At 43.8% G+C, this 26,523-nt stretch overlaps 1 protein-coding gene across 1 annotated transcript; it reads left to right on the plus strand.

Moving 5' to 3' along the window:
- Positions 1-4,233: 4,233 nt before the first annotated feature.
- LOC137324054 (carboxypeptidase O-like) lies at positions 4,234-24,386 on the plus strand. Its single transcript, XM_067988223.1, has 12 exons — positions 4,234-4,325; positions 10,576-10,651; positions 11,579-11,703; positions 13,617-13,648; positions 13,910-13,998; positions 14,089-14,190; positions 16,876-16,980; positions 20,461-20,571; positions 20,713-20,803; positions 22,719-22,921; positions 23,559-23,643; positions 24,101-24,386. Exons 1-12 carry the CDS (start codon positions 4,234-4,236, stop codon positions 24,364-24,366), a joined length of 1,377 nt encoding a protein of 458 aa, XP_067844324.1. The 3' UTR covers positions 24,367-24,386.
- Positions 24,387-26,523: the final 2,137 nt, after the last annotated feature.

The raw sequence follows: 26,523 nt of genomic DNA on the forward strand, positions 1-26,523 counted from the left end.
TTAAAATAAAATTGCTGGACTATAACTTGGTGTTGTAAAATTGTTTACAATTCCTCATTTAAAGCAGTGTTACTCTCACCGTGACTATATTTGTACAGACTGAGAGGAATCTGAAACTTCATATTCCAATTGGGATTTGTATTTATGCCAACCGTCAGCTTTTCATCATCGTGTCTGGTTGTCAATGTTTGCTGGCAAAGATCGCATGAGTTGTACTGCTTATCTACTGGGCTGCAATCACTCCGGAGAATGCATGGCAATGAATTCACACGGCTCCTGATTAAAGTGCCTGGCAGCGGGGAAGTGAAGTGAAATCACCATGATTACTCGATAAGTTCATGAGTGAAATTACTGTGATTACTCGATACATTCACGAGTGAAATCGCCGTAGTCACTCGATATGTATACAAGTGAAATCATCGTGATAACTCGGCGTGAAATCGAAATGATAACTCGATATGTGCACGTGTGAAATCACTGTGATAACTCGATATGTGTACGTGTGAAATCACCGTGGTAACCCGATATGTGTACGTGTGAAATCACCGTGATAACTCGATATGTGTACGTGTGAAATCACTGTGATAACTCGATATGTGTACGTGTGAAATCACTGTGATAACTCGATATGTGTACGTGTGAAATCACTGTGATAACTCGGTATGTGTACAATTAAAATCACTGCAATAACTCGGTATGTGTACGTGTGAAATCACCGTGATAACTCGATATGTGTACGTGTGAAATCACTGTGGTAACTCGATATGTGTACGTGTGAAATCACTGTGGTAACTCGATATGTGTACGTGTGAAATCACTGTGATAACTCGATATGTGTACGTGTGAAATCACCGTGATAACTCGGTATGTGTACATGTGAAATCACCGTGATAACTCGGTATGTGTACATGTGAAATCACCGTGATAACTCGGTATGTGTACAATTAAAATCACTGCAATAACTCGATATGTGCACAAGTAAAATTACCTTGATTCCTTTTTATTGTGATTTCATGTGACAGTATCTGATTGATGGGACTTCTGGCCTGTTTCAGTTTTTCCAATATTATTGTTGTTGTGATCTGGAATGCACTGCCTGAAAGGGTGGTGGAAGCAGATTCAATAGTAACTTTCAAAAGGGAATTGGATTAATACTTGAAGGGGAAAATTTGCAGGGCTATGGGGAAAGAGCAGGGGAGTGGGACTAATTGGGTAGCTCTTTCAAAGAGCTGGCATAGGCACAATGGGCCGAATAGCCTCCTTCTGTGCTGTATTATTCTATGGTTCTATTATTTGTAATGCTTGCATGTAGTATCCCAAAAGAGGGAGAGTTGAGAAACTTGCACAGGATCTGCAAAAATGTCTTTTAAATCATTTAATTCTTTCTGGCACATATATTAAAGAAAGAAATCAGGAATTATCAATCAGGATAAACTATTTTTGGCCTAAAAGGCAGAATTACAGTAAACTCCAAGATGCTGGAAAATGCTCCAAAAATGTCAAACATCCACATTTCTGGAGTTGGGGTGGGGGGAGGGGCGCAGGGGAAGGAGTAGGCATACCAGAGACCCTGTCCTCTTAAGAAATAAATCTCACAACTTCAGTACTCATATTTTCCTCTGGAAATTTCTATATCCATCATGCAAAATGCACTTTTGTGTACTTTAGTTTTCCCCTGTAATACAAGTGATTTAACATTGGGTATATCTGCAGCTTAAGTTACGATAAGCTTGTGTCCCACTGCACTCTCGGTGTAACTATTAGTTTCTACATGTTGCAGGCAAACCTGTTGGATTTTGATTTTCAGAGCAAAATGGACCAATTGTGGAATGTGATCCTCAAAACACTTGCATGGCGTGTAATAAAAACAGAATTGAACTTATTCAGCTACCATAAAGCAGAGCTCCTGTTGACAGGCCTTATATTCAGGTTGTTCTCTCAGCTTTTGCTAATTTTCCAGGTTGGCATTCATGGATATGAATTTGTTAGGGTCTGTGCAATCACACTTTACTCAATTCAAACACTTTTCTTCCCCTCTCCCCACTTCAGTGGTTGCAAAATGACCCAGGACAGATCTTAACGGACTGAAAGCCGATAAATCCCCAGGGGCTTATAATCTGCATCCCAGAATACTAAAAGAGGTAGCCACGGAAATAGTGGATGCATTGGTTGTCATCTTCCAAAATTCTATAGATTATGGAACAGTTCCTGCAGATTGGAGGGTGGCAAATGTAACCCCACTATTTAAAAAAGGAGGGAGAAAACAGGGAACTACAGACCAGTTAGCCTAACATCAGTAATAGGGAAAATGCTAGAGTCTATTATATAGGATGTGATAACAGGACACTTAGAAAATATCAACAGGATTAGACAAAGTCAACATGGATTTATGAAAGGGAAATCATGTTTGACAAACCTACTGGAGTTTTTTGAGGATGTAACTGGTAAAATAGATAAGGGAGAACCAGTGGATGTGGTTTATTTAGATTTTCAGAAGGCCTTTGATAAAGTCCCACATTAGAGGTTAGTGTGCAAAATTAAAGCACATGGGATTAGGGGTAATATACTGGCATGGATTGAAAATTGATCGACAGACAGGAAACAGAGAGTAGGAATAAACGGGTCTTTTTCCGGGTGGCAGGCAGTGACTAGTGGGGTACCGCAGGGATCCGTGCTTGGGCCCCAGCTATTCACAATATATATCATTGATTTGGATGAGGGAACCAAATGTAATATTTCCATGTTTGCTGATGACACAAAACTAGGTGGGATCGTGAGTTGTGAGGAGGATGCAAAGAGGTTTCAAGGTGATTTAGACAAGTTGAGCGAATGGGCAAATACATGGCGGATGCAGTATAATGTGGATAAATGTGAAGTTATCTACTTCGGAAGGAAAAACAGAAAGGCAGAGTATTATTTAAATGGTGATAGATTGGGAAATGTTGATGTACAAAGGGACCTGGGTGTCCTTGTACATCAGTAACTGAAAGCAAACATGCAGGTGCAGCAAGCAGTTAGGAAGGTAAATGGTATGTTGGCCTTCATTGCAAGAGGATTTGAATACAGGAGCAAGGATGTCTTACTGCAATTATGCAGGGCCTTGGTGAGACCACACCTGGAGTATTGTGTGCAGTTTTGGTCTCCTTAACTAAGAAAGGATATACTTGCCATGGAGGGAGTGCAGCGAAGGTTCACCAGACTGATTCCTGGGATGGCAGGACTGTCGTATGAGGAGAGATTGGGTCGACTCGGCCTGTATTCACTCGAGTTTAGAAGAATGAGAGGGGATGTCATGAAACATATAAAATTCTGACAGGGCTAGACAGACTGGATGCAGGGAGGATGTTTCCCCTGGCTGGGGGTCCAGAACGAGGGGTCACAGTCTCAGGATACGGGGTAGGACATTTAGGACTGAGATGAGGAGAAATTTCTTCACTCAGAACCTGTGGAATTCTCTACCACAGGAGGCTGTGGAGGCCAAGTCACTAAATATATTTAAGAAGGAGCTAGATAGATTTCTAGATACAAAAGGCATCAAGGGGTATGGAGAGAGAGTGGGAATATGGTATTGAGATAGAGGATCAGCCATGATCATATTGAATGGCAGAGCAGGCTCGAAGGGCCAAATGGCCTACTCCTGCTCCTATTTTCTATGTTTCTATGTTTTTGGGAGCAGGGATGTGGAAGAAAGACAACATCTGAGTACAGAAAATTGACTTGTGCCTGTTGGGATCTGGGCTGAGACAGGCCAAATTCATCTCATGTAGAACCCTTACAGCTGCCAGAGAGGAGGCCATTATCCCATCAGTCTGGGCTGGTTTGGATTTAACCCAGTTTACCTGCTAAAGACTCATCAAATGTTTTCTGAAAATATAAGCTGAGTTTTGTAACTTTATACAGTGACCCGATGGTCTAGTGCGTAAAGTTACCACCCGGTGTACGATTAAGCTCTACAGACAGACGATCTTGGGTTTGAACCCCGGTGTGTGTCGAGCTAGTTGACCTTGGCTAGGATAGCAGTTGGATTGCTACATTTGACCTCAGTGCCTTGTGCTAGGAAGAGGGGGCGTGGGTAGGGGTTTAATCAGCCAGGGTTCCCGACCGTGACTGCAATTCAATAAATCCTGCTGGGAAATGCCTTTGTACTGAAGCCTGGATGTGAAGAGGCTTGGACTTGGCTGTGATGCCCTCCATATTGAATAGTCTGGTGACACTCGCCGTCTGGCCTAGCGCATGAAAAATAGCCACTGGGCTGAGGTAGTAGAGAACTACCAGCGCCTAAGGAATCGGATCCCAGAAGGTCAGAAAGGTGGGGCGGGGGCATGGTGTGTTATTATGAAAGGATCTGGTTTAGGAAAAAGTAAGGACCCGGTAGATGAAGAGCCTGCCAGTGGGTTGAAAGTGCTGTGATTTATGATATGGCAGGTAGTGTACTTGGCTTTTATAGCAGTACTAATTATTATACATTTGTAAGGGGCCTATTCCCGCACATCTGCACTGAAATGACCCAGTCATCTGGTTCTTTTAACGTTCATCTGCTACGATTCCCAACACCCTTTATTTTGACTGGCGGGATAGACTTTGGAGTTGGCTCTGCGTCTGTCAGAGCAATGAAGTGAAGTGGAACTATAGGCCTGTGATTAACTAGCAACAGATGCTGTGCTATTTTGTTAAATTACAGACTGCTTTCCAATTTCCAGAATCATCAACTGGATTCTTGGGGTGGGGCTATGCTGCTTAACCGGTGAATGCTTGCAATGAACGGCATGCAAGGGAACTCAGAATTGAGTATTAGGTGTCAGCCGTGGCTCAGCGGTAGCACTCTCACCTCTGAATCAGAAGGTCGTAGGTTCAATGAAGTACTTTTGAAGTGTAGTCACTGTTGTAATGTAGGAAAACACAGCTGCCAATTTATCAGCCGTGGCTCAGTGGGTAGCACTCTCGCCTCTGAGTCAGAAGGCTGTTGGTTTAAGTCCCGCTCCAGAGCTTTGAGCACGTAATCAAGGCTGACAGTCCCAGTGCAGTACTGAGGGAGTGCTGCAGTGTCGGAGGTGCCATCGTTCAGATGAGACTTTAAACCGAGGCTCCCTTAGGTGGACGTAAAAGTTCCCATAGCATTATTCAAAGAAGAAAAGGGAATTCTCCCCAGTGTCCTGGCCAATATTTATCCCTCAACCAACATCACTAAAAGAGATTATCTGTTCATTATCACTTTGCTGTTTGTGGGATCTTGCTGTGCACAAATTGGCTGTCGCCTTTCCTACATTATAACAGTGACTACACTTCAAAAGTACTTCATCGGTTGTAAAGTGCCTTGGGATGTCCTGAGGTCATGAAAGGTGCAAGTCTTTCTTTCATAGTTGCACACAGCAAAATCCCACAAACAGGAATGTGATAATGACCAGATCATTTGTTATTTTTAGGTGATGTTGATTGAGGGATAAATATTGGCCAGGACACTGGTGAGATCACCCCTACTTTTCTTCAAAATAGTACCATGGGATATTTTACACCACCTGAGAGGGCAGATAAGGCCTCAGTTTAATACGTCATCTGAAAGACAGCACCTTCAGCAGTGCGGTGCTCCCTCAGTACTGCACTGGAGGATCAACCTTGATTATGTACTGTGAGAATCTGGAGTGGGACTTGAACCCAGAGCCTTTACATAACCCAGAGGGGAGAGTGCTACACACTGAGCCACAGCTAACACTTTTAGTGGAAGGAAAAAAAATCATTCGATAGTCACAAGAGTGGCGACACCTCATCACACCAAACCAAAAGTGTGAATTCCCAAAGCCACATCGTGTCAGGAAAGACCATGGATTTCCTTTAAAAGCAATAAATTCTGCCTCTCTTTTTCTCCGCCCCCTCCACATCTCATTACAGACCTGGTCGGACCAAAAATAAATTTTAATAGGTTAAAATTACCCATTACCTCTGATTCTTTTCCTATCTTTGGTTTACAAACTGTGGATGTTACAGTTTCCTGTTTATACTGTAATAGTTTGCATTTATAGCATACCTGTATCTCCCAAGCTTCATAGCTCAGGTTATTTTTGAAATGCAGTCATTAGGTTTGTATTCCCTTGAGTATAGAAGATTAAGGGGTGATTTAATTGAGGTGTTTAAGGCGGTTAAAGGGTTTGATCGGGTAGAGAGAGAGAAACTATTTCCTCTGGTGGGGGAGTCCAGAACAAGGGGGCATAACCTTAAAATTAGAGCTGGGCCATTCAGGGGTGATGTCAGGAAACACTTCTTCACACAAAGGGTAGTGGAAATCTGGAACTCTCTCCCCCAAAAAGCTGTTGAGGCTGGGGGTCAATTTAAAATGGAGTTAAGATACAGATCAACCATGATCTAATTGAATGGCGGAACAGGTTCGAAGGGCTGAATGGCCTATTCCTGTTCATATATTCCTATAATTGCTGAGCTTCCTCATCTATTGCACTGAGCAGTTGCTTCCTCTAAAGAATTGTTAATGTTATGGGTGTAACTTTGAAACTCTTGTTGGTGGGTGGACGATGGGTGGGGGAGGGGAGGGGAGGGGGGACACATCAAATTAGCAGCAATTGGTGCCTCTTGTAAACTATTTACAGGAAGTGTTTTCAGGACATGTCTGGAGTGAGCCAAATGATAGTATTACAGGGCCAGAGGTTTAAGTGTAAAATGACAAGATACTAGAAGACCGTTACATAAAGATACATCTCTTTAGTAATTATGTGGGAAACTGCTTGGTATGAGAACAATTGTAAAACAGAATCTGCTGTTTAACGTGAGACATTTTAAAGGCATAATACCTGTAATTGTGACGATGATGGTCGAAGCTTCTTTTCAGCTTGTGCTTGTAAGGATCAGTGAGATGGAAGTACAGCGGTCTCTGTAATTACCTTCTGTAATTTTTTGGGTCAAGGTTCAGTGTAGGAGCTTTATGGCTTTTGGAACACTGGGATAGAAATTTGTCTTGGCCAGTAATACAAAGTCGGGCGATGGTGAATTGGCAGTCCATCTTGCCCTGCGCCCCGTTTCCTTTTCCAATGACGTCATTGAGGTAGCACATGAGGAGGATGGGCTGTACGAGATATTACCCCCACCCCTGCACCAAATTATTTGCAGATCTTATGAAGATTTCTTTGAGGAGCTCTGCACTTGAAGAGTGTGCTTCACCAAAAAGGCTACAGGTGAGTTGTGCCAGTTACATTTTTACCAACATTAGTTTCCTCCAGATTTCATATTTAGACATCCTTCCAAGATCAGGGATTTAAATGTTTGCAAGGACTGGTCTTTCTCAGTTTCTGTTGTCATCTCACCTAGCCTGGCTTCCAACATCAGGAACAGGACACTGTGAACATCGTTATTTGACCATCTTTGCCATTAGTTTCAACTCAACTCCTTGGATACATACGGCCTTGAGCCTTTATTTGTCCTAATGTCAAACTGGACTTTTGCAATTTAACACCTGTAATCATATTGGCGATTTCATGAAGTGGCTTTTTCATAATTGCCTCAAGGGCTATGATCATTTTCCACCACAAAATTTCTTGCATGCATACATTCATGGGACATTTTGCACCCAAACACTATAGCTGAAAGTCATTTCTCTATATTGAGTTGGTGTAAATGCTTATGGGGTGCATGTTATGCAAAGTCAGCAAAACACCCCTTCAAACAGGGTTACAGTGCAATTTTGTTTATTCATTCATGGGATGTGGTCGTCGTTGGCAAAGCCAGCATTTATTGCCCATCCCTAATTGCCCTTGAGAAGGTGGTGGTGAGCTGCCTTCTTGAACCGCTGCAGTCCCTGTGGTGAATGTAGTCCCATAGTGCTGTTAGGTAGGGAGGTGGCAGGACTGCAGAGCTTTGATCTGATCCGTTGGTTGTGGAATCGCTTAGCTCTGTCTATAGCATGTTGCTTCCGCTGTTTAGCATGCATGTAGTCCTGTGTTGCAGCTTCACCAGGTTGGCACCTCATTTTTAGGTACGCCTGATGCTGCTCCTGTCATGCTCTTCAACACTCCTCATTGAACCAGGGTTGATCCTCTGGCTTGTTGGTAATGGTAGAGTGAGGAATATGATGGGCCATGAGGTTACAGATTGTGCTGGAATACAATTCTGCTGCCGCTGATGGCCTACAGTGCTTCACGGATGCCTTGTTTTGAGCTGCTAGATCTGTTCTGAATCTATCCCATTTAGCAAGGTGGTAGTGCCACACAACACGTTGGATGGTGTCCTCAGTGTGAAGACGGGACTTCGTCTCCACGAGGACTGTGCGGTGGTCACTCTACCAATACCGTCATGGACAGATGCATTTACAACAGGTAGATTGGTGAGGACAAGGTCAAGTAAGTTTTTCCCTCGTGTTGGTTCGCTCACCACCTGCTGCAGGCCCAGTCTGGCAGCTATGTCCTTCAGGATTCAGCCAGCTTGGTCAGTAGTGGTGCTACCGAGCCACTCTTGGTGATGGACATTGAAGTCCCTCACCCAGAGTACATTCTGTGCCCTTGCTACCTTCAGTGCTTCCTCCAAGTGGTGTTCAACATGGAGGAGGACTGATTCATCAGCTGAGGGAGGGCGATAGGTGGTAATCAGCAGGAGGTTTCCTTGCCCATGTTTGACCTGATGCCATGAGATTTCATGGGGTCCAGAGTCAATGTTGAGGACTCCCAGGGCCACTCCCTCCTGACTGTATATCACTGTATCGCCACCTCTGGTGGGTCTGTCCTGCCGGTGGGACAGGACATACCCAGGGATGGTGATGGAAGAATCTGGGACGTTGGCTGAAAGGTATGATTCTGTGAGTATGGCTATGTCAGGCTGTTGCTTGACTAGTCTGTGGGACAGCTCTCCCAATTTTGGCACAAGTCCCCAGAAATTAGTGAGGAGGACTTTGCAGGGTCGACTGGGTTTGGTTTGCCTTTGTCATGTCCGGTGCCTAGGGCAATTAGGGATGGGCAATAAATGCTGGCTTTGTCAGCGACGCCCAAATCCCATGAACGAATAAAAAAACTGAGGCCCTGTCTGCCCTCTCAGGTAGACGTAAAAGATCCCATGGCACTGTTTTGAAGAAGAGCAGGGGAGTTCTCCCCAGTGTCCTGGCCAATATTTATCCCTGAACCAACATCATGAAAACAGATTATCAGGTCATTATCACGTTGCTGTTTGTGGAACCTTGCTGTTTGCAAATTGGCTGCTGCGTTTCCTACATTCCAATAGTGACTACACTTCTAAAGTACTTCATTGGCTGTAAAGTATTTTGGAATGTCCTGAGGTCGTGAAAGGTGCTATAGAAAAGCAAGTTCTTTCTTACTTTCTGTGAGGTGTAACCCAGCTGTAGCATGGTGATTTATGTGTTAAATGTTTTGGCACTTTGAGTGTGGAGGGTCGTTATAATTGAAGACAGATTTATCTAACATGCGCTCTGCTCTGGTATCAGTTCCAAAGTCCTTTTGTGGCTGTTTATGGAGGTCCCCAGTCAAACCTGCTCACTGATACCATGGTCTGTCTCTGTTCTGGTGATTTTCCCCTTCATTACATATGGCTTTCAGGCACAATCCAATTGGTGAGTAACTAAAAATATTTCTGCTATCTTATCAGTGAAGATTAAGATGAATTAGTATTTGCTTGAATGTTGGACAATAAATCTGCAGTTACTATAGATCTTCCCATCCAGTAACTCAGTGATTTTTTTAACTTTCTCAAGCATTTTTGCAGCCATTCTTGGCTTGTGTGGTGAAACAGCTCATTAAAAAGATGCAGGTGTGTGTTGAAGTAATCCACTAACAGATCCCTTTTCAGGCGTATCCCATTACCAGGATTCACTCTGTCCATTTCTCCATTATCCAGTTTCAGTCTGGCCACACTATCTCCATCATCGGACCTGGATTGTCCGCTATTGGCTCAGTTTACATCCAAATGGCCGGTGGTGGGTTTTAAACAGACTCTACTGTATGTAGGTGGTAGCACTCTCGTGTCAGAGGTTGTGGGTTCAAGACCCATTTCAGAGACATGAATCTAGGCTGACGCTCCCAGTGCAGTATTAAGGGAGTGCTGCACTGTCAGAGGTGCTGTCTTTCGGCTGAGACGTTAAACTGAGGCCCCGTCTGCCCTCTCAGGTGGATGTAAAAGATCCCACAGCACTATTTCAAAGAAGAACAGAGGAGTTCTCCCCGGTGTCCTGGCCAATATTTATCCCTCAACCAACATCACCAAAATAGATTATCTGGTCATTATCACATTACTGTTTGCGGGACCTTGCTGTGTGTGAATTGGCTGCTGCATTTCCTACAGTGACTACACTTCAAAAGTACTTCATTGGCTGTAAAGTGCTTTGGGATGTCCAGTAGTTAGTGAAAAGCGCTACACAAGTGCAAGTCTTTCTTTCTTTTATAAAAACAACAACAATTTGCATTTATATAGCGCCTTTAACGTAGTAAAAGGTTCCAAGGTGCTTCACAGGAGCGTTATCAAACAAAAGTATTGTTCCCGGTACCAGAGAGAGTGGCACTTAGTGATTGTGATTAAGTAACATGTTACACACAAGAAGAAACTGGAATTGTGAAAAGGAACTTCTCATTTCAGGGACCAAGTGCTCCGACTCATCCCGACGGATTCCGAGCAGGTGGAGTTTCTGAAACAACTGGCAGAGGAAGAGCAGGTAGGTTCTGAGATGAGTTCGGGGGACCTGATCAAGTGGTACTGACCTTCTGGTGTTGGTTCCATTTCTATTAAGAGGCTGCATAAGGCGTACGCTGGGGCCTCTGAAGGATCGTCAGGCTCATTGTCCAATCCCAGTAGGCTTGTTGCAGTATCCTAATACGTCGCCTTGATGCTTCCTCGGTCTTTGTTATTGTCAAGATGTGGTGTAATGAATCTGAGCATCTCCTCACGGTGCAGTAGTGTGCCCCGTCACTGCTTGTGTTTAGACACGGATATATTTAAATATTTTGGAATTTGCCTTTTCCCATTTGAATGGTATGCAGGATTTCAAGTCAGTGCAACTTTCAAGGTTTAGGAGGAGCAACACAAGAAAACAGAAACCCAACTCCAAACGTTGATCCTCGGTGAACTTAGTTTGGTCCACTAACATATTTTCAATTGTCACTGACTACTAAAGCCCAACGTGGAATACAATCTTCAATTAGAGAAAGAAAAAAAAGAACTTGCGTTTAAATAGTGCCTTTCACGACCTCAGGACGTGCCAATGAAGTCCTTTTGAAGTGTAGTTACTATTGTACTGTAGGAACTATGGGTGGAAAAATATTGTGCAATGGCAAGAGATTAAGCTACAAAATTGAAATTTCCTTACAGCACTGCACAAGAGACAAACAACTTTAGTTTACATCAAAGGAATCTCTTTGTACTTTGGCCTTGGGTTTATTAATCAAAGCTCATGGACAAAATCTGAAAAACAGGTCAATGTGTTAGTCACAAGATGATTACCGTCACATCGAGTAAAGCACAAAGAACATTGAAGTCATTTGTTAAATATTTACTATTAAAGATCAGGAGGATTATGATGAGTTGTCATGGTCATTGTTATTCTTAAGATTACTGAGGATCTGTGTTGTTTTATTTGGTGCAGATTGATTTATGGAGCCCCCAGTTCCCAGAGGGAATTCAACCTCATGGCGAAGTTCATGCTCGAGTCCCAGCCTCAGCACTTGGTACAGTTAAAGGTGAACTGAAGGAAAGGGCCCTTCAATACAAGTAGGTGCAACTCCAAATAATAAAACATTTGCAAGTTTTTCCTTTTTTATAAGCAGAGTGGTACCACTACTACTGTCTGTCGTTTCACACATCAATAGACAGAATGACTGCAGCTGCACTTTCCCAACTCGCTTGAGCCTAATGTTAATGCACTTCCTGCAATTGTCATTGTGTAAAAATAAAATAAGACATTCCTGTTAACTAAAGTGAGAGCGCATGGAATTGGAGACAACCTATTGACATGGGTAGGGAATTGGTTAGGAGGTAGGAGACAGAGTAGGGATAATGGCATGCTCTCAAATTGGTAGGATGTGACTAGTGGTGTCCCCCAGAGATCTGTACTGGGGCATTAGCTTTTCACTATATTTATAAATGACTTAGATGAAGGAATATCCAAGTTGGCTGACGACACTAAGTTAGAAGGCACAGTAAATAGTGTAGATGGGAGCAGAAAGTTGCAAAGGGACATCAATACAATAAGTGAGTGGGCAAAACTGTAGCGGATGGAATTCAATGTGGGGAAGTGTAAGGTCATCCACTTTGGTTCTAAGAAAGATAGATCAGGCAATGGCAAGAAGCTAGAAACTGTGGAGGAGCAGTTAGTCCAATATTTAGGATTAGGTACTCACCCTGCAAGGCAAGACCAAGAAAACTCAATGTTTACACTGCAGAAAAGACTCAGCGGAAGTTTTAGAATGTTTGATACAGTATACTGAACACTATTTAAATCATTAACTCTAACAGGGGCACAGACTCAAACTCATTGAATGTGTGGAACAGATTTCCCAGCTAGTCAGTGTTACCAGCAAATGCATGAGTTTTGACGACTGAGGTGAGAGAGTGAGAAAACAAATGGTATTTTTGATATTTTAGGCAAGTTGGACTGAAGTTATCTTTCTCAGTCCTCTATCATGTTCTCGCGTGATACCAGAAGGGCAGTGAGCTTCTTTCACTTGTGCTGATGATCACCGTTCACCATTCCCTTCATCAAGTGCAGGAACGAGACAATGACATCACAGACATGGATGCCACCAGCCGTTCCAACAGGATTGGTTATCCATTACTTTCTCATCAATGTGTCAACTCTCAGCTCAGATCCATCTAAACAGTCAGCACTTTTCAGATAAGGCCCTCACTCTCCCACTCTCCCCATCCCTGGTCCAGACCGGTGTCCTGGTCAATATTTATCCCTCAACCTACCTCATTAAAGCAGATTATCTGGTCATTATCTCATTGTTGTTTGTGGGACCTTGCTGTGTACAAATTGGCTGCCACGTTTCCTACAAGAGTGACTGCACTTCAAAAATATTTCATGGGACGTCCTGAGGTTGTGAAAGGTGCTATATAAATGCAAGTCTTTGGGGTCGATTTTGCAATGGTGGTGGGTTGGCAGTGGGGCGGGGGGGATAAAGGTGCTCGTGTCAAACCCGCATGAACAAAACTTACCGTTTCCGACGCGATTGCATGTTGACTGATGATGATTAATGTCCTCACTGGCTTTCCGGCTGGCTGCCGTCAGGAGCTGCACGCAAGGGGGAGGGGGGAGAGAGAGGGCAAGACGTCACCCAGCGCTGGACTGGAAGACCGGGTGGGCGGGTGGAGAATTGAAGATTGGGGGGGAGAGTGGAAGATCGGGGGGGAGAGAATGGTAGATTGGGGGGGAGGGGAAGATTGAGGGGAAGATTGAGGGGAGAGGGGAAGATCAGGGGGGGTGAGGGGGACCTCGGGAGAACATCGGGGGGGGGAATGAAGAGGGGGACCTTGGGAGGACATCGCGGGGGGGATGAAAGGGGGAGATCGGAAAGGGAGACATCGGACGTCGGAGCAGGGTGGAAAGGTAGGTTCATTTTGTGTTTTAACTTTCTTGTATGGTGTTTTATGTAATTTATTTAGTTTCTTTTTCCCTGATCCAGCGTGAATCAGAAACAGAGGGCGAGCCGCCCAGGTAAGTTAAAAATCGTTACGATTACTTCATCTGTCACAGGTAAAGTGCTTTAAGTACCTCAATGAGGTATATTTGGGTCTTTAACTGTCATCCCGCTGGCTTTAATTGCTAGGAAACTCGGAAGTCGGCGGGTTGGAGCCGGCTTCTGAACCCGAATGGGGTTTCCGCGATTCCCAACGCACTACAATTGCCCCCTAAAATTGAGCCTGCACTAACATGTCTTTCTCTGATTCTACGGTGTTTTAATACAAAATATTCAAGATCTCCTGGACAGCCGGATACAGAGTGACGATAAGCAGCCCATCAATTCTAGAGCACACAGCTACATCAAGTATCACCCAATGGAAGAGGTAAGACTGATACAAGAGGAGGAAAGTATTGTCTCGTTTTCCATTTAGTGTCTCAAAATATCCTTCACTGTTTCTCCCTCAAACACTCAGATCTATTACTGGATGGAACAAATGAAGGAAAATTACAAGGAGTTGGTGACACAGCATCAGCTGGGAATAACCTACCAGAAACGGCCGATGTATTATCTGAAGGTATCCAGAGTCCGATGTACTCAGTTGTTCTGCCTCCTTTTCCTCTCATTACTTGTTCTCTCATAACCTCCCTCCGCAAACACTATCCCAACAATGAACCTGTCACACAGGCCCCCCGACCCTGTTGCACCCATATGACAATTCCATGTAGCTCAACTTCTTGCCATTGCTCTTTGGACAGTAATAGTCAGGCCATATTGCTTTTATGGGTGGTGAGAATAGAATAAGTACTTCAGCTCAGCAGTCATACCATTCACTATTTTCTACTTATTTGCAGATAGTTAAGTTCAATAACTACTGTAAATTCTACACTGTGTCATTGCTACCGTTCACTTATTCTGTTCCTGTTTAATAAAGTTGTTTGGCAGTTAAAGTAGAAGTCAGTTTAGTGAAGTATCATTCTATCACCTTCCAATGTCAAGGAAGATCTGCGAGGGCACTTGATAAAATTAGTAAGCCAAAATAAAGTGAAGAGGGTTCTCATTCCAATCCCTGGGCACACTACTAATTTGAATGTCAGCTGTGGCTCAGTGGTGTCACTCTCGCTTCTGATCCAGAGACTTGAGCACAAAATTTAGGTTGACACTCCCAGTGTAATACTGAGGGAGCACTGCACTGTTGGAAGTGCCATCTTTCAGATAAGCTGTTAATCCGAGGTCTTGTCTGCCCTCTCAGTTTGATGTAAAAAATCCCATGGCACTATTTTGAGAAAGAACAGCAGAGTTTTCCCCAGTGTCCTGGCCAATATTCATCCCTCAACCAACATCACTAAAAACAGATTATCTGGTCATTATCACGTTGCTGTTTGTGGGATCTTGCTGTGCCGCATTTCCTACATTACAACAGTGACTACACTTCAAAAAAGTACTTCATTGGCTGTAAAGCTCTTTGGAACGTCCTGAGGTTGTGAAATTTCTTTCTTTACCTAGTGAAAGCACACTGTGAAAATACAGAACAAAGGCTCACTTATGGGAATGGTCTGAGGCAATGAAACCAAAACATTCTAGCATTAAGAATAAGAGTAACCCCCCACCCCAAACCCCAATCGGAATTCGGATCTTCATCCATTCTGTCTCCACACAGGTCCAAGAGGTTAAAGAACAGGATTACAACTCATTAAACCACACAGTTTCACCCATTAGAGTAAGACAGTCATCATCCACTGATCCTGGACCTTACTTTAAACCAGGTCATAGTTAGGATGGGAAGCTCCATTACAGGAGAATAATAGCCGTTTGCATGGGTTTGGAATTTAGCCACTAAGGTGAAAGACTTCCTCACAGGAGATTTCATGGTGGGGCAGAGGGGAATACAGTCAGTTGGCTGTAGATCATCCCATGTGTTGCAGGAATTTTAACAACTATGTTTTAAGGCTAGATTGCCACTCATTCATTATCAATGGACAGAAAGTGTAAGCTTATTCTGTGCTGTAAATACTACGTAATGCTATGTAAAATCTGCTCAAAGATATGATTGAGGCAATAGAAGTTTACCATGCTATGAGGCCTATAATGCGTAGATTCACCAGAATAATACCAGGATTAAAAGGGTTAAATTACGAGGTCACGTTGCATAGACTAGGCTTGTATTCCCTTGAGTATAGGAGATTAAGGGGTGATCTAATTGAGGTGTTTAAGATGATTAAAGGATTTGATAGGGTAGATAGAGAGAAACTATTTCCTCTGGTACGGAGTCCAGAGCTAACCTTAAAATTAAAATTAGAGCTGGGCCGTTCAGGGGTGATGTCAGGAAGCACTTCTTCACACAAAGGGGAGTGGAAATCTGGAACTCTCTCCACCAAAAATCTGTTGAGGCTGAGTGGGGGGGGGGGGGCAACTGATAATTTAAAAACTGAGATTGATAGATTTTTGTTCGGTAAGGACATTAAGGGTTACAGAACCAAGGGGTTAAATGGAGTTAAGATACAGGTCAGCCATGATCTAACTGAATGGCAGAACAAGCACGAGGGACTGAATGGGTTACTCCTGTTCCTATAGTTTCTTAAGATGTGCGTCGAGAATGCTCAGTGTGTAGGACCCAGACATACACCAACAGTGTCCAATAGGGGAGAGGGAGTTTAATGCCACAAAGTGCTTCCTATAATACTATTTCCCATTTGGACTGGTTTTTATTTTAGTCCCTAGTCTCAGAAGAACAGCAGACAACAGCTGGGAATTTTGCACTTGGGCAAAATATTTCCTGACATACATCAGGAAATTCCATACCCCTAGTCCGTGGTTTTCCGACCAACGAACACTCAGAAAATCACAGGCCCGGGTGGGGGTTGCAGAATTTCCCAACATGCACTCCCGAGGTACCAGGAACGCAGAAGTGGAAAATCCTGGCCAATAGCTTTACTCTTTACTGTAAATCTGCTGCCTGATTGTGGTGAGTCTGGTGCCCTCTTATAGTGAATTGAAACTAAACCCCTTTTGCTGTGTTGGGTGGACCACTGATCTCCTATGCTAATTTTGGATTGCCTCCCTTTTGTGGTGAGTTTCAGTTTCCTCCTCCTCAGGTCTTCTAATTATTGGAAACCATGTGATGTCCTGGTGTTTTTAATTGCAACATTGGGAGGCACAACCATTATTGCACGTTCTGTTTCTGTGTGTCTGGGCTGTCCAGTTACCATGAGTAGTCCTCACTTCACCCGAAATTTTCCCCTTTCATCTGTTTTGTCCGTAGATCAGCAGAAAACCCGATAAGCCCAAGAAGATTATCTGGATGGATTGTGGAATTCATGCCAGAGAGTGGATTGCTCCTGCTTTCTGTCAGTGGTTTGTGAAGGAGGTGAGTATCTCCTTTTTGTAGCTCTACAAATAAACCATTTCAGTCACAATCCTCTCAACAGCTTTCAGTGTTGGAGAGCTCAAGGGCTCAATTTTGAAATGGTGGCAGGTTGGCAGCAGGGGGGGTGAAGGTGCGCGTGGCGAACCCGAAAAAAAAACTTACATTGCGATCGCATCGGAGACATCGGGGGTGGGGGGAGAGTGGGAGAGAGTGGAAGATCGGGGGGGGAGAGTGGAAGATCGGAGAGGGATACATCGGGGGGGCAGAGGGGGAGATCAGGGGGACAAAGGTGGAGATTGGAGGGCGAGTGGAAGATCGGGGGGATGAGAGGGAGATCGGGGGGAGAGGGGGAGAGCGGAGAGGGAGACATCGGGGGCTGAGAGGGACATCGGAGAGGGAGATATCGGACATTGGAGCAGAGTGGAAAGGTATTTTGTTTTTTAACTTTGTGCAATGGTTTTTTATTTAATTTATTTAGTTCATTTTTGCCTGATCCAGCCCTTCACGCTGTGAATTGGAAGCCGTGGGAAAGCCGCCCAGGTAAGTTTAAAATCGTTTTAACTATCTACTAGGTCGGAATAAAGTACCTTATGTACCTCAATGAGGTATATTTGGTTCTTTAACTATGATCCTGCGGGCTTTAATTGCCGGCGGGACTTCTGGATTTGTGAAGAGGGCACGCACACAAACACGTCTGTGGCAACCCCGGAAGTCGGCAGGTTGGAACCGGCTTCCGAACCCGGTTAGGATTTTCACCATTTTCTCAGTCCCCCCCGCCGCCAACGCACTGCAATTTGATTTTAAAATTGAGCCCCAAGTCTCTATGAACAGTAGGGATGATGCAGATCGCAAGGCAGATAATGAACCAGCTTCACAATAGGGGACAGAGGGCAGCAACCAATGGTGATAATTTGTATTAGGTACTGGGACCAGTAGAATAGGTCTCATGCTAAGTCGTGTCATGTTGCTGTGCACCTAGCGAGGGCTCAAACCTGCACTGGGCAGATGTTTAACACCTAGCTTAGTGACTACCCTCACTTAGGAATGTGGGACATTAAATGGGACCTCTTTGCTCAAGGTGGCTGCAAGATGACCCGGTGATGTAATTGCAAAATCAGCTCCATCCTCCAATATATGCTGTACTCCAGGGCACTGTTGATGGCCGACCAGCTAATCTGGCTTACTTGGGAGGGGAATACTCGTCACTGGGACCTGCCATTCTGCCAAATTGGCTCCAAATAGTCCTCAAGGCAAGCAGCAGAAAGCTTACGTATGCTCTACACATGGCAACAGCTTTGAGTTTAGAAAAAAGAAAGGCTTGCATTTATATAGCGCCTTTCACGACCTCAGGATGTCCCAATGTGCCTTCCAGCCAATGAAGTATTTTTGAAGTGTAGTCACTGTTGTAATGTAGAAATGGCGGCAGTCAATTTGCGCATAGCAAGATCCCACAAACAATAATGAGAGAATGACCAGATAATCTGTTTTAGTCAAGTTAGTTGAGGGATTAACATTGGCCAGGACAAAATAGTGCTGTGAAATCTTTTACATCCACCTGAGAGGGCTTTGGCTTAATGTCTGATCTGAAAGACTGCACCTCTGACAGTGCAGCACTCCCTCAGTACTGCACTGGAGTGTCAGCCTGGATTATGTGCTCAAATCTCTGGAGTGGAGCTTGAACCCATGACCTTCTGACTCCGATGTGAGAGTGCTACCACTGACCCTTTGGAATATTGATGGCCTATACACACACAAAAAAAGACTTTGCCAACAGATAAAATGTCACCTTCAAACTTATCAGCAGCTTAAAGCTGTGGAAGGGAAACCGAACAAGTCTTCAGATAAAAAGAACGGTCATGCAATGTCAATCTGAGTCAACAGGTGGCAGTAGATCCAAAGAAAGCAGACAGAATCCAGTATGATGGAAACGACAAATTCCCACTTACAAAAAGCCAAGCTTTCAATCAATCAGCAGAGAGCCAATTAGTGCTCTGTACTAGTAAGCTGCAGAGTTTAAGCTCCATCATTAACACTGCACATGATTGGGGAGGAAGGGGTCCCTAAACCTGAGCTGGGTCAACTTGAGCCCAAGCTTTCTGGCCATGGGTTAAGTGGGACGTGACTCAATCAGGAGTGTGTGTGCACTCTGTACCAAGCACACTTTGTACATTCTACACACGTACATTTCTCAGTAAGTTGAGTCAGAGACTCTTAAACATGGCGATGAGTTTCTAAGCATGTCAGATATCTGGCTGATCAAACATAAAAGTTCCTCAGGGACCGGTCGCTTGGACTTCTCTTTGACTCTAATGAGGGTATGCTGTATCTAGAATGTCTACGTTTGCAGATAATGAGAAATTGTGGGTGGAAAGCAGGATGTTGCCCCGAGGAAGGTATCGGTCAGAGAGAGCGGTAAGTGAGACTTGAAAGGGAGAAGTACAAGATAATTCACACTGGATTTGTAAAAATAACATGCAATTACATAATGCATCATTAAATGAGATAGCTCAGGAAGAAAGATGTCATCAAAACATTATCCCATCATATGCCAACAATTACCAAGGCAATAGAGTAGACCATTAGACGACAAGGAGGCTGATAGAGGATGAGCCCTGGGAGGTCATACTGGTACACAAATTAATTTCTGAGAACGCACTGGGAGGAGAATTGTCCATTTTTGGTCACTGTACTTATTAAAAAAATAGAGATGGTGGAAATGATTCAAAAAGAACGATTTAAGACCAGGTGCAATGAACTACTTAAAAAAAAATGTATAAACCGCACTGAAAGGCCTAATAGTGTAGGACACAGCAGGTTAGATCTTCACTCTGTGCAATATTATAAAACGGGGTGATAGCCAATCAGCAGCCCATTTTACATCTCCAATCTTTATTTCCATTGACTTCAATCGGAAGAGATGTTAAACGGGCTGCCGATTTGCTATCGCCCAAAGTCAAGATCTACCCGTCCCAAAGCTCAAAATAATAAAATGGAGACTTTCATTGATGGTAGATTAAGGAGCAGAATCTGTTCTTATTGGGAGAGGATCAAGGAATGAACTTGATCCATTTTGTTTGAAATCGTGAATGGAATTGGTGGGGTGTCTGTCAAAAATCTTTGCGATGATCCAGGGAAAAGAACAAGGGCAGATGATAGAAGCTCAGAAAACCTGGAATTAAATGATATTCAGGAGTAAATCCTTCACCATTAGAGACCAATTGCCCTGCACAGTGAATGGGTCCTGGACTGAAGGATTAACAAATGTTGAAGAATCTGCCTGATTTTTGAGTGAATTATTTGCTTATCATGATGAGGAATATCAGTGCTGAGGAATGGAACTCATTCCGACTTTTGAAACCCAGGTATTCCCAGGTCAACTATAGCACTGGTTACAGTCAGGCAGATGCTCCCGAAATAACACTCCACCGAATACTTCCAATCATCTCTTTCTATCTCATTTTGTGTGTGTGTGTGTGACAGGTATTAGAGACGTACACAGCAGACCCTAAAACAGATCGCTTCCTCCAAAACATTGACTTTTACATTCTGCCGGTTCTGAACATTGATGGGTACATTTACTCCTGGACAACAGTAAGTACAATCCCAGATTATGTGTTCTTATATAGTGTCACTGTCCCAAAATGTCCCGACAGCTCGTCTGTGAAACCTTTCCAGGTGTATCTCATCATTTCTGTGTCCACAGTAATGTTCAGCTTTCTTCTCCATCTCCAGGATCGTCTATGGAGAAAATCCATGTCTCCCTGTGAGAACTGCACATGTTTTGGGACTGATCTCAACAGGAATTTTGATGCAAAATGGTGCAGTAAGTGGAGCTCAGACACCTTCCCCTCCTCTTCTGTATCTGTAGCCACATATCTGAATATCAGTCTCGATTTATGAATCAGTCCACCATCTATCTGTATAATGTCTTTCCATTAATTACTCCATCTTTATTTTTCTGTCTATCTTATGTACCTATCCATTCAGCTATACTTGAATCTAGCACTGTCTATTGTATATATGCTGCATCTGTCTGCAGAAACTATCTGCCTGTATATGTATCTGTGGATCTAAATCTATCTGTCTGTCGTTAGTCCCATTCTATCTGTTCATCCAATTCTACACAGGCTGATTGTGACAGTGTATTAGAGACAGTGGTCAGCATATTAATCACAGGTGGTCAGAGGGGTCAGTACAGTAGTCCTGGGGGCCAGGATGGGACAGGATGTTAGACAGGCAGTGAAAGAGAGGGAAGAAGTGTCTTTCAGACCCACTATTCGCTGTTTTTTTATGGTGAATTGGTTTGTTGAGTTTCTCTTTTTTTTCTCATCTGTTCACTAATATGTAATCATTGGAAAATTCACTTTATAGATTATACAATTGGCCAGATGGTATGTTTCAGAGATTGGGCGGGGACAGTGAAACACACCAAGTCAAGTCACGTTTAGTAACACAAACAGCACAGGCTTATTCATATCAAGGGACCCCCATCACTACTGGTGATCTTTTCACAAACCTTCAGTTAGCCAGTGTGTTCTTGAAGCACTAGTTACAAATGGTCACACTTAATGTTAAAATGTGTTCGGAAAATTGATACACAGACTCCATCTAGTGGCTATGATGTGGGGAATGGGTTTATGCACCAGTGTTAACATGAGGATTTGTCCTACCAGACTGTAAGGGTCCCACATGAAATAAATTTAGCATGGTCTCCATTGGACATAAACTGTGAGCTGAAAACTGATTTAAAACAAAATTCTCAATCTCATTAAGAGAGAGTCCATAATGACAACTGGTGGTTGAAGTGGAAAATTTTACACTGGCCCGGTTCTCAAACTGGGAACAAGGCACATTGTTCACAGGGAGTTTTACTCTGAATTTAGTCTGTGCTTCTCACCTTGCCTGGGAGAGCCGATAGTGGGTGATAAAAAATGTTGCATTCCCCCACCCTCGATGACTCTGATCTACACAAATACACCCTCCCCCTCACAGTCCCACTTGGACAAGAGGAAAAGCAAAATAAAATGCTTGCTGTGGTCCTTGTATATTTGCACTGAAGTGTCACACAACACCTTGCATTTATATAGCGACTTTAACGTAGTAAAATGTCCCAAGGCGCTTCACAGGAGCATTATCAGACAAAATTTGACACTGAGCCACATAAGAAGGTATTAGGATATGTGACCAATAGTTTGGTTGAAGAGGTAGGTTTTAAGGTGCGTCTTAAAGGTGGAGAGCACTAAAGAGGTGGAAAGGTTTAGGGAGGGATTTCCAGAGCTTAGGGCCTAGGCAGCTGAAGACACGGCCGCCAATGGTGGGGCAATGGAAATCGGGGATACGCAAGAGGCCAGAATTGGAGGAGCGCAAAGATCTCGGGGGTTGTAGGGCTGGAGGAGGTTAGAGCTGGAGAGGGGGCGAGGCCAAGGAGGGATTTGAAAACGCGAATGAGAATTTTAAAATCGAGGCTGGGCTGGGAGCCAGTGTAGGTCAGCGAGCACTGGGTTGATGGGTGAATGGTCTAAGACAGTCTGAGACTTAAGGGATAGAATTTAACACATTCACAGACACCAAAGCATTCCAAAAAATACAGCTAGAAATTATACTTTGAATAAACTGCCCAGGGTCTGTATACACTCAGCAGGGACCACGATGTGGTGGTAATTGTACAAATCTCCTTGTTGCTGCTTTGCAGATATGGATCCTTCTTTTCAAACCATGTATTTCATCATTTTTTGCAGGTGTTGGGGCTTCTAGAAACTGCCGTTCAATCATCCACTGCGGTTCAGCACTGGAGTCTGAACCTGAGACTAAAGCGGTTGCTGATTTTCTCCGTAGCCATCTGCCCGATATCTTATGCTACCTGACCATTCACTCCTATGGTCAGCTGATTCTTACCCCATACGGATACACGAACACCACAGTCAGCAACCACGAGGAAATGGTGAGATGTCATCACAAGTGGGGGAATCGAAACCTCCTTTTACTCCTGTTCCATCAGCTCTGCAGATAACACATGAGCCTGGTTAAGACGGAGGGCGCTGATGTACAGTAAACTTACTCCAGAAACACTCACCAACCACCCATGGTAATAATGGACATTCCAGCCTGTTATACGGATTCGGGACTGAGTGCTGATTAAAACACAAGGTGTAGCTGTGGGCTCCTCTCCATCAAAAAACATGTTGGAATATTCATTACATCTATTCGAAACCACACAGTGAGCAATTAGACCAATCAATTATTTTTGAATCAAAAAGTGCATCTAAGACCAGGGAGGTCTATTTCAATCTTTAGCACAGTTCAAACTTAGTAACTCACTGTGGATCACACTGGTGATGGGACTGGAGACACTGCTCCCTAGAGGGCAGGATGGAGCATTGGTCCTACTAGATACATGTCGCAAGTTGCATGCAATGGTCGGATGTATTTCGACCATCCCCCTTTCTCCATTGAATGAGGGCCAACGCATACGTGAGGGAGCAATGGATGAGCTAGAAAAGGAAGAAAATACTAATAAGGATTGTTCTTTTAAACTTTGAATTTTATCCTGTGCGATCATCCTGTTTACCACTTTCCAGGTGAATGTTGGACGAAAAGCAGCAGATGCTTTGTACCAGAAGCACAGGACAGCGTTTAAAGTGGGACCTACTTCACATGTTCTCTGTAAGTTTAATCCTTTCCATACTTCAGTTATATTCCTGTTACTAATTCTACTTTACTCCAGATGCTCCTAAATCAGCTGAGTGACATTATTTGTATAACTGTCATCATCTCGCATCAAAAGTGCAGCTGGTGATGGGAATTCAAAAAGACTGACTACTGTGATAACTCAAAAATATGACTAATCGGGCTCAACTGTGATGCCCCCACAGTCGAATAGCCTGCTGATGCTCATTGTCTTGGCTCACATATGAAGAATGCCCATTTGGTTGGGGTCCCAGTGCCAGTGGGCATGTACCCCCAGCATGCAGTCAATGAAAACTGGTGGAAAAGAGGAAAAATAAAGAAGGTATTGGAAAAACCCAGTTCTGGGCACTGCAACTCAGGAAGGATATATTGGCCTTGGAGGGATACAGTGTAGATTCACGTTACTGCATTGGAATGTTGTTCTGTTTTACAGATTATGCATCTGGCACATCTTGTGACTGGGCAGCTGATCTTGGGATTGAATTCTCCTACACGTTTGAGCTCCGTGACAATGGGACATATCATTTCATCCTCCCAGAGGATCAAATTCAGGCTACCTGCGAGGAAACCATGGCTGCTGTGACGACCATTATAGAGCACATCGATAATAAACATTTCCGTAACTCTGCTCCGACCATTGTAGCTCTGTGGTCGGGTGTTCTGGTCTCCAGCTTGTTAAGCATATACTTTGTAAATTGATTCCAAGGCCAGAGGTGAAATCAGAGGTAAAGAATGGGGAGGGGGGGTGGGGGGTGGGAGGAAGTGGGGGGAGTCATGAGCACATCTGGATCAATTCTAGAATTTGGAGTTGGAGGGAATTGTGGGGAAGAGGGGGACATAATCCAGCAGCACTTTGTTCATAGACATAAAAACACAGGGACACTGAACGATAGAAAAAAAGGACTGACTGATGTCTCGGGAATATTTCACTTCAGTCTTTCATTGAGGAAAGTGGAGGATTAATCTAGCCACCCTGCAAATGGGATCTTCCTCTTTCTCCACTTTTTCCTCCCCTTACTCCTCCTCTCCTGAAGCTGGTGATGCACACAGGGTGGCAAAGCCCTCACCATACCTTACCCTGGTGCTCACCACTCCCATCATTGCCGATGCTGCATAAGGATTGGGTCAAATGACCACTCCTTCGAGTATTCACTGGAGAACACACGAGTAACATCCCCTCTATAATCAGATACAATCCTGGTAGATTTATTACCTTGAACATCACTGACGTAGAGGTGCTCGTCAGGCCCAAAACAAACAAATCCCAGAGACTGATGGTTTTTATCCCAAAGTGCTATGAGAGACACAGTGTGGAATTTGTTAAGTGCTAATGGTCATGACTGATGGGAAGGTCCCAGTCATTGGAAACAAGATGACATAGTGCCCATATTGAGAAAAGGTGGCCTGCAATAATCTTCACACGAGTCTGAGTCATGACCATTAACAAATATTAACCAATCACTTGCACTTTTATCAGGATGCAGCCACATCTTTATAATAAAATTTATTTTCTCTATCACATATATTGAGTTGTTGGAAAATGTTCTTTTTGTTCCATTGGTTAAATGTTTAAGTCTGTGTTTTTCTTCTTACATACGAAACATATGAACATATGAACAATATCGGACAGGAAAAGACCCTCTCGTCCATCCAGCCTGTCCCACACAATTGCGTTGCCTTGTGCATCACAGTATGGACACTCCCTAGCCCACCCGAAACCATGTGATCTCCCGGGAGAGATGAAAAAACAGAGAAAAACATAGGCCAGTTAGGGGAAAAATCTGGAAAATTCCTCTCTGACCCCCTTAGGCAATTGAAACTAGTCCGGGAGATTACTCTGGGCCTGATTAATGTTATGCAGTGACTACCTCTTGTAGAAGGTGATCAGTGCAGCAGCCAGAAATAGGTCCAACACTCGCTTGAAGGAATTCAGCGAATCAGTGTCCACCGCATGAGCCGGCAGCCTGTACCACAGGCCCACTATTCTCTGGGGAAAGAACCACCTCCTGACATCTAACCTAGATCTGGCCGTACATAGCTTGAGAGTGTGACCCCTGGTCCTCCCTAACCTATTTAGTTGAAACAATTTATATATCTTCTATAGAATAGAATCATAGAAGTTTACAACATGGAAACAGGCCCATCGGCCCAACATGTCCATGTCGCCCAGTTTATACCACTAAGCTAGTCCCAATTGCCTGCACTTGGCCCATATCCCTCTATACCCATCTTACCCATGTAACTGTCCAAATGATTTTTAAAAGACAAAATTGTACCCGCCTCTACAACTGCCTCTGGCAGCTCGTTCCAGACACTCACCACCCTTTGAGTGAAAAAATTGCCCCCTGGACCCTTTTGTATCTCTCCCCTCTCACCTTAAATCTATGCCCCCTCGTTATAGACTCCCCTACCTTTGGGAAAAGATTTTGACTATCTACCTTATCTATGCCCCTCATTATTTTATAGACTTCTATAAGATCACCCCTTAACCTCCTACTCTCCAGGGAAAAAAGTCTCAGTCTATCCAACCTCTCCCTATAAGTCAAACCATCAAGTCCCGGTAGCATCCTAGTAAATCTTTTCTGCACTCTTTCTAGTTTAATAATATCCTTTCTATAATAGGGTGACCAGAACTGTACACAGTATTCCAAGTGTGGCCTTACTAATGTCTTGTACAACTTCAACAAGACATCCCAATTCCTGTATTCAATGTTCTGACCAATGAAACCAAGCATGCTGAATGCCTTCTTCACCACCCTATCCACCTGTGACTCCACTTTCAAGGAGCTATGAACCTGTACTCCTAGATCTCTTTGTTCTATAACTCTCCCCAACGCCCTACCATTAACGGAGTAG

The sequence above is a fragment of the Heptranchias perlo genome, chromosome 7 (assembly GCF_035084215.1).
Source record: "Heptranchias perlo isolate sHepPer1 chromosome 7, sHepPer1.hap1, whole genome shotgun sequence".
Lineage (NCBI taxonomy): Eukaryota > Metazoa > Chordata > Chondrichthyes > Hexanchiformes > Hexanchidae > Heptranchias > Heptranchias perlo.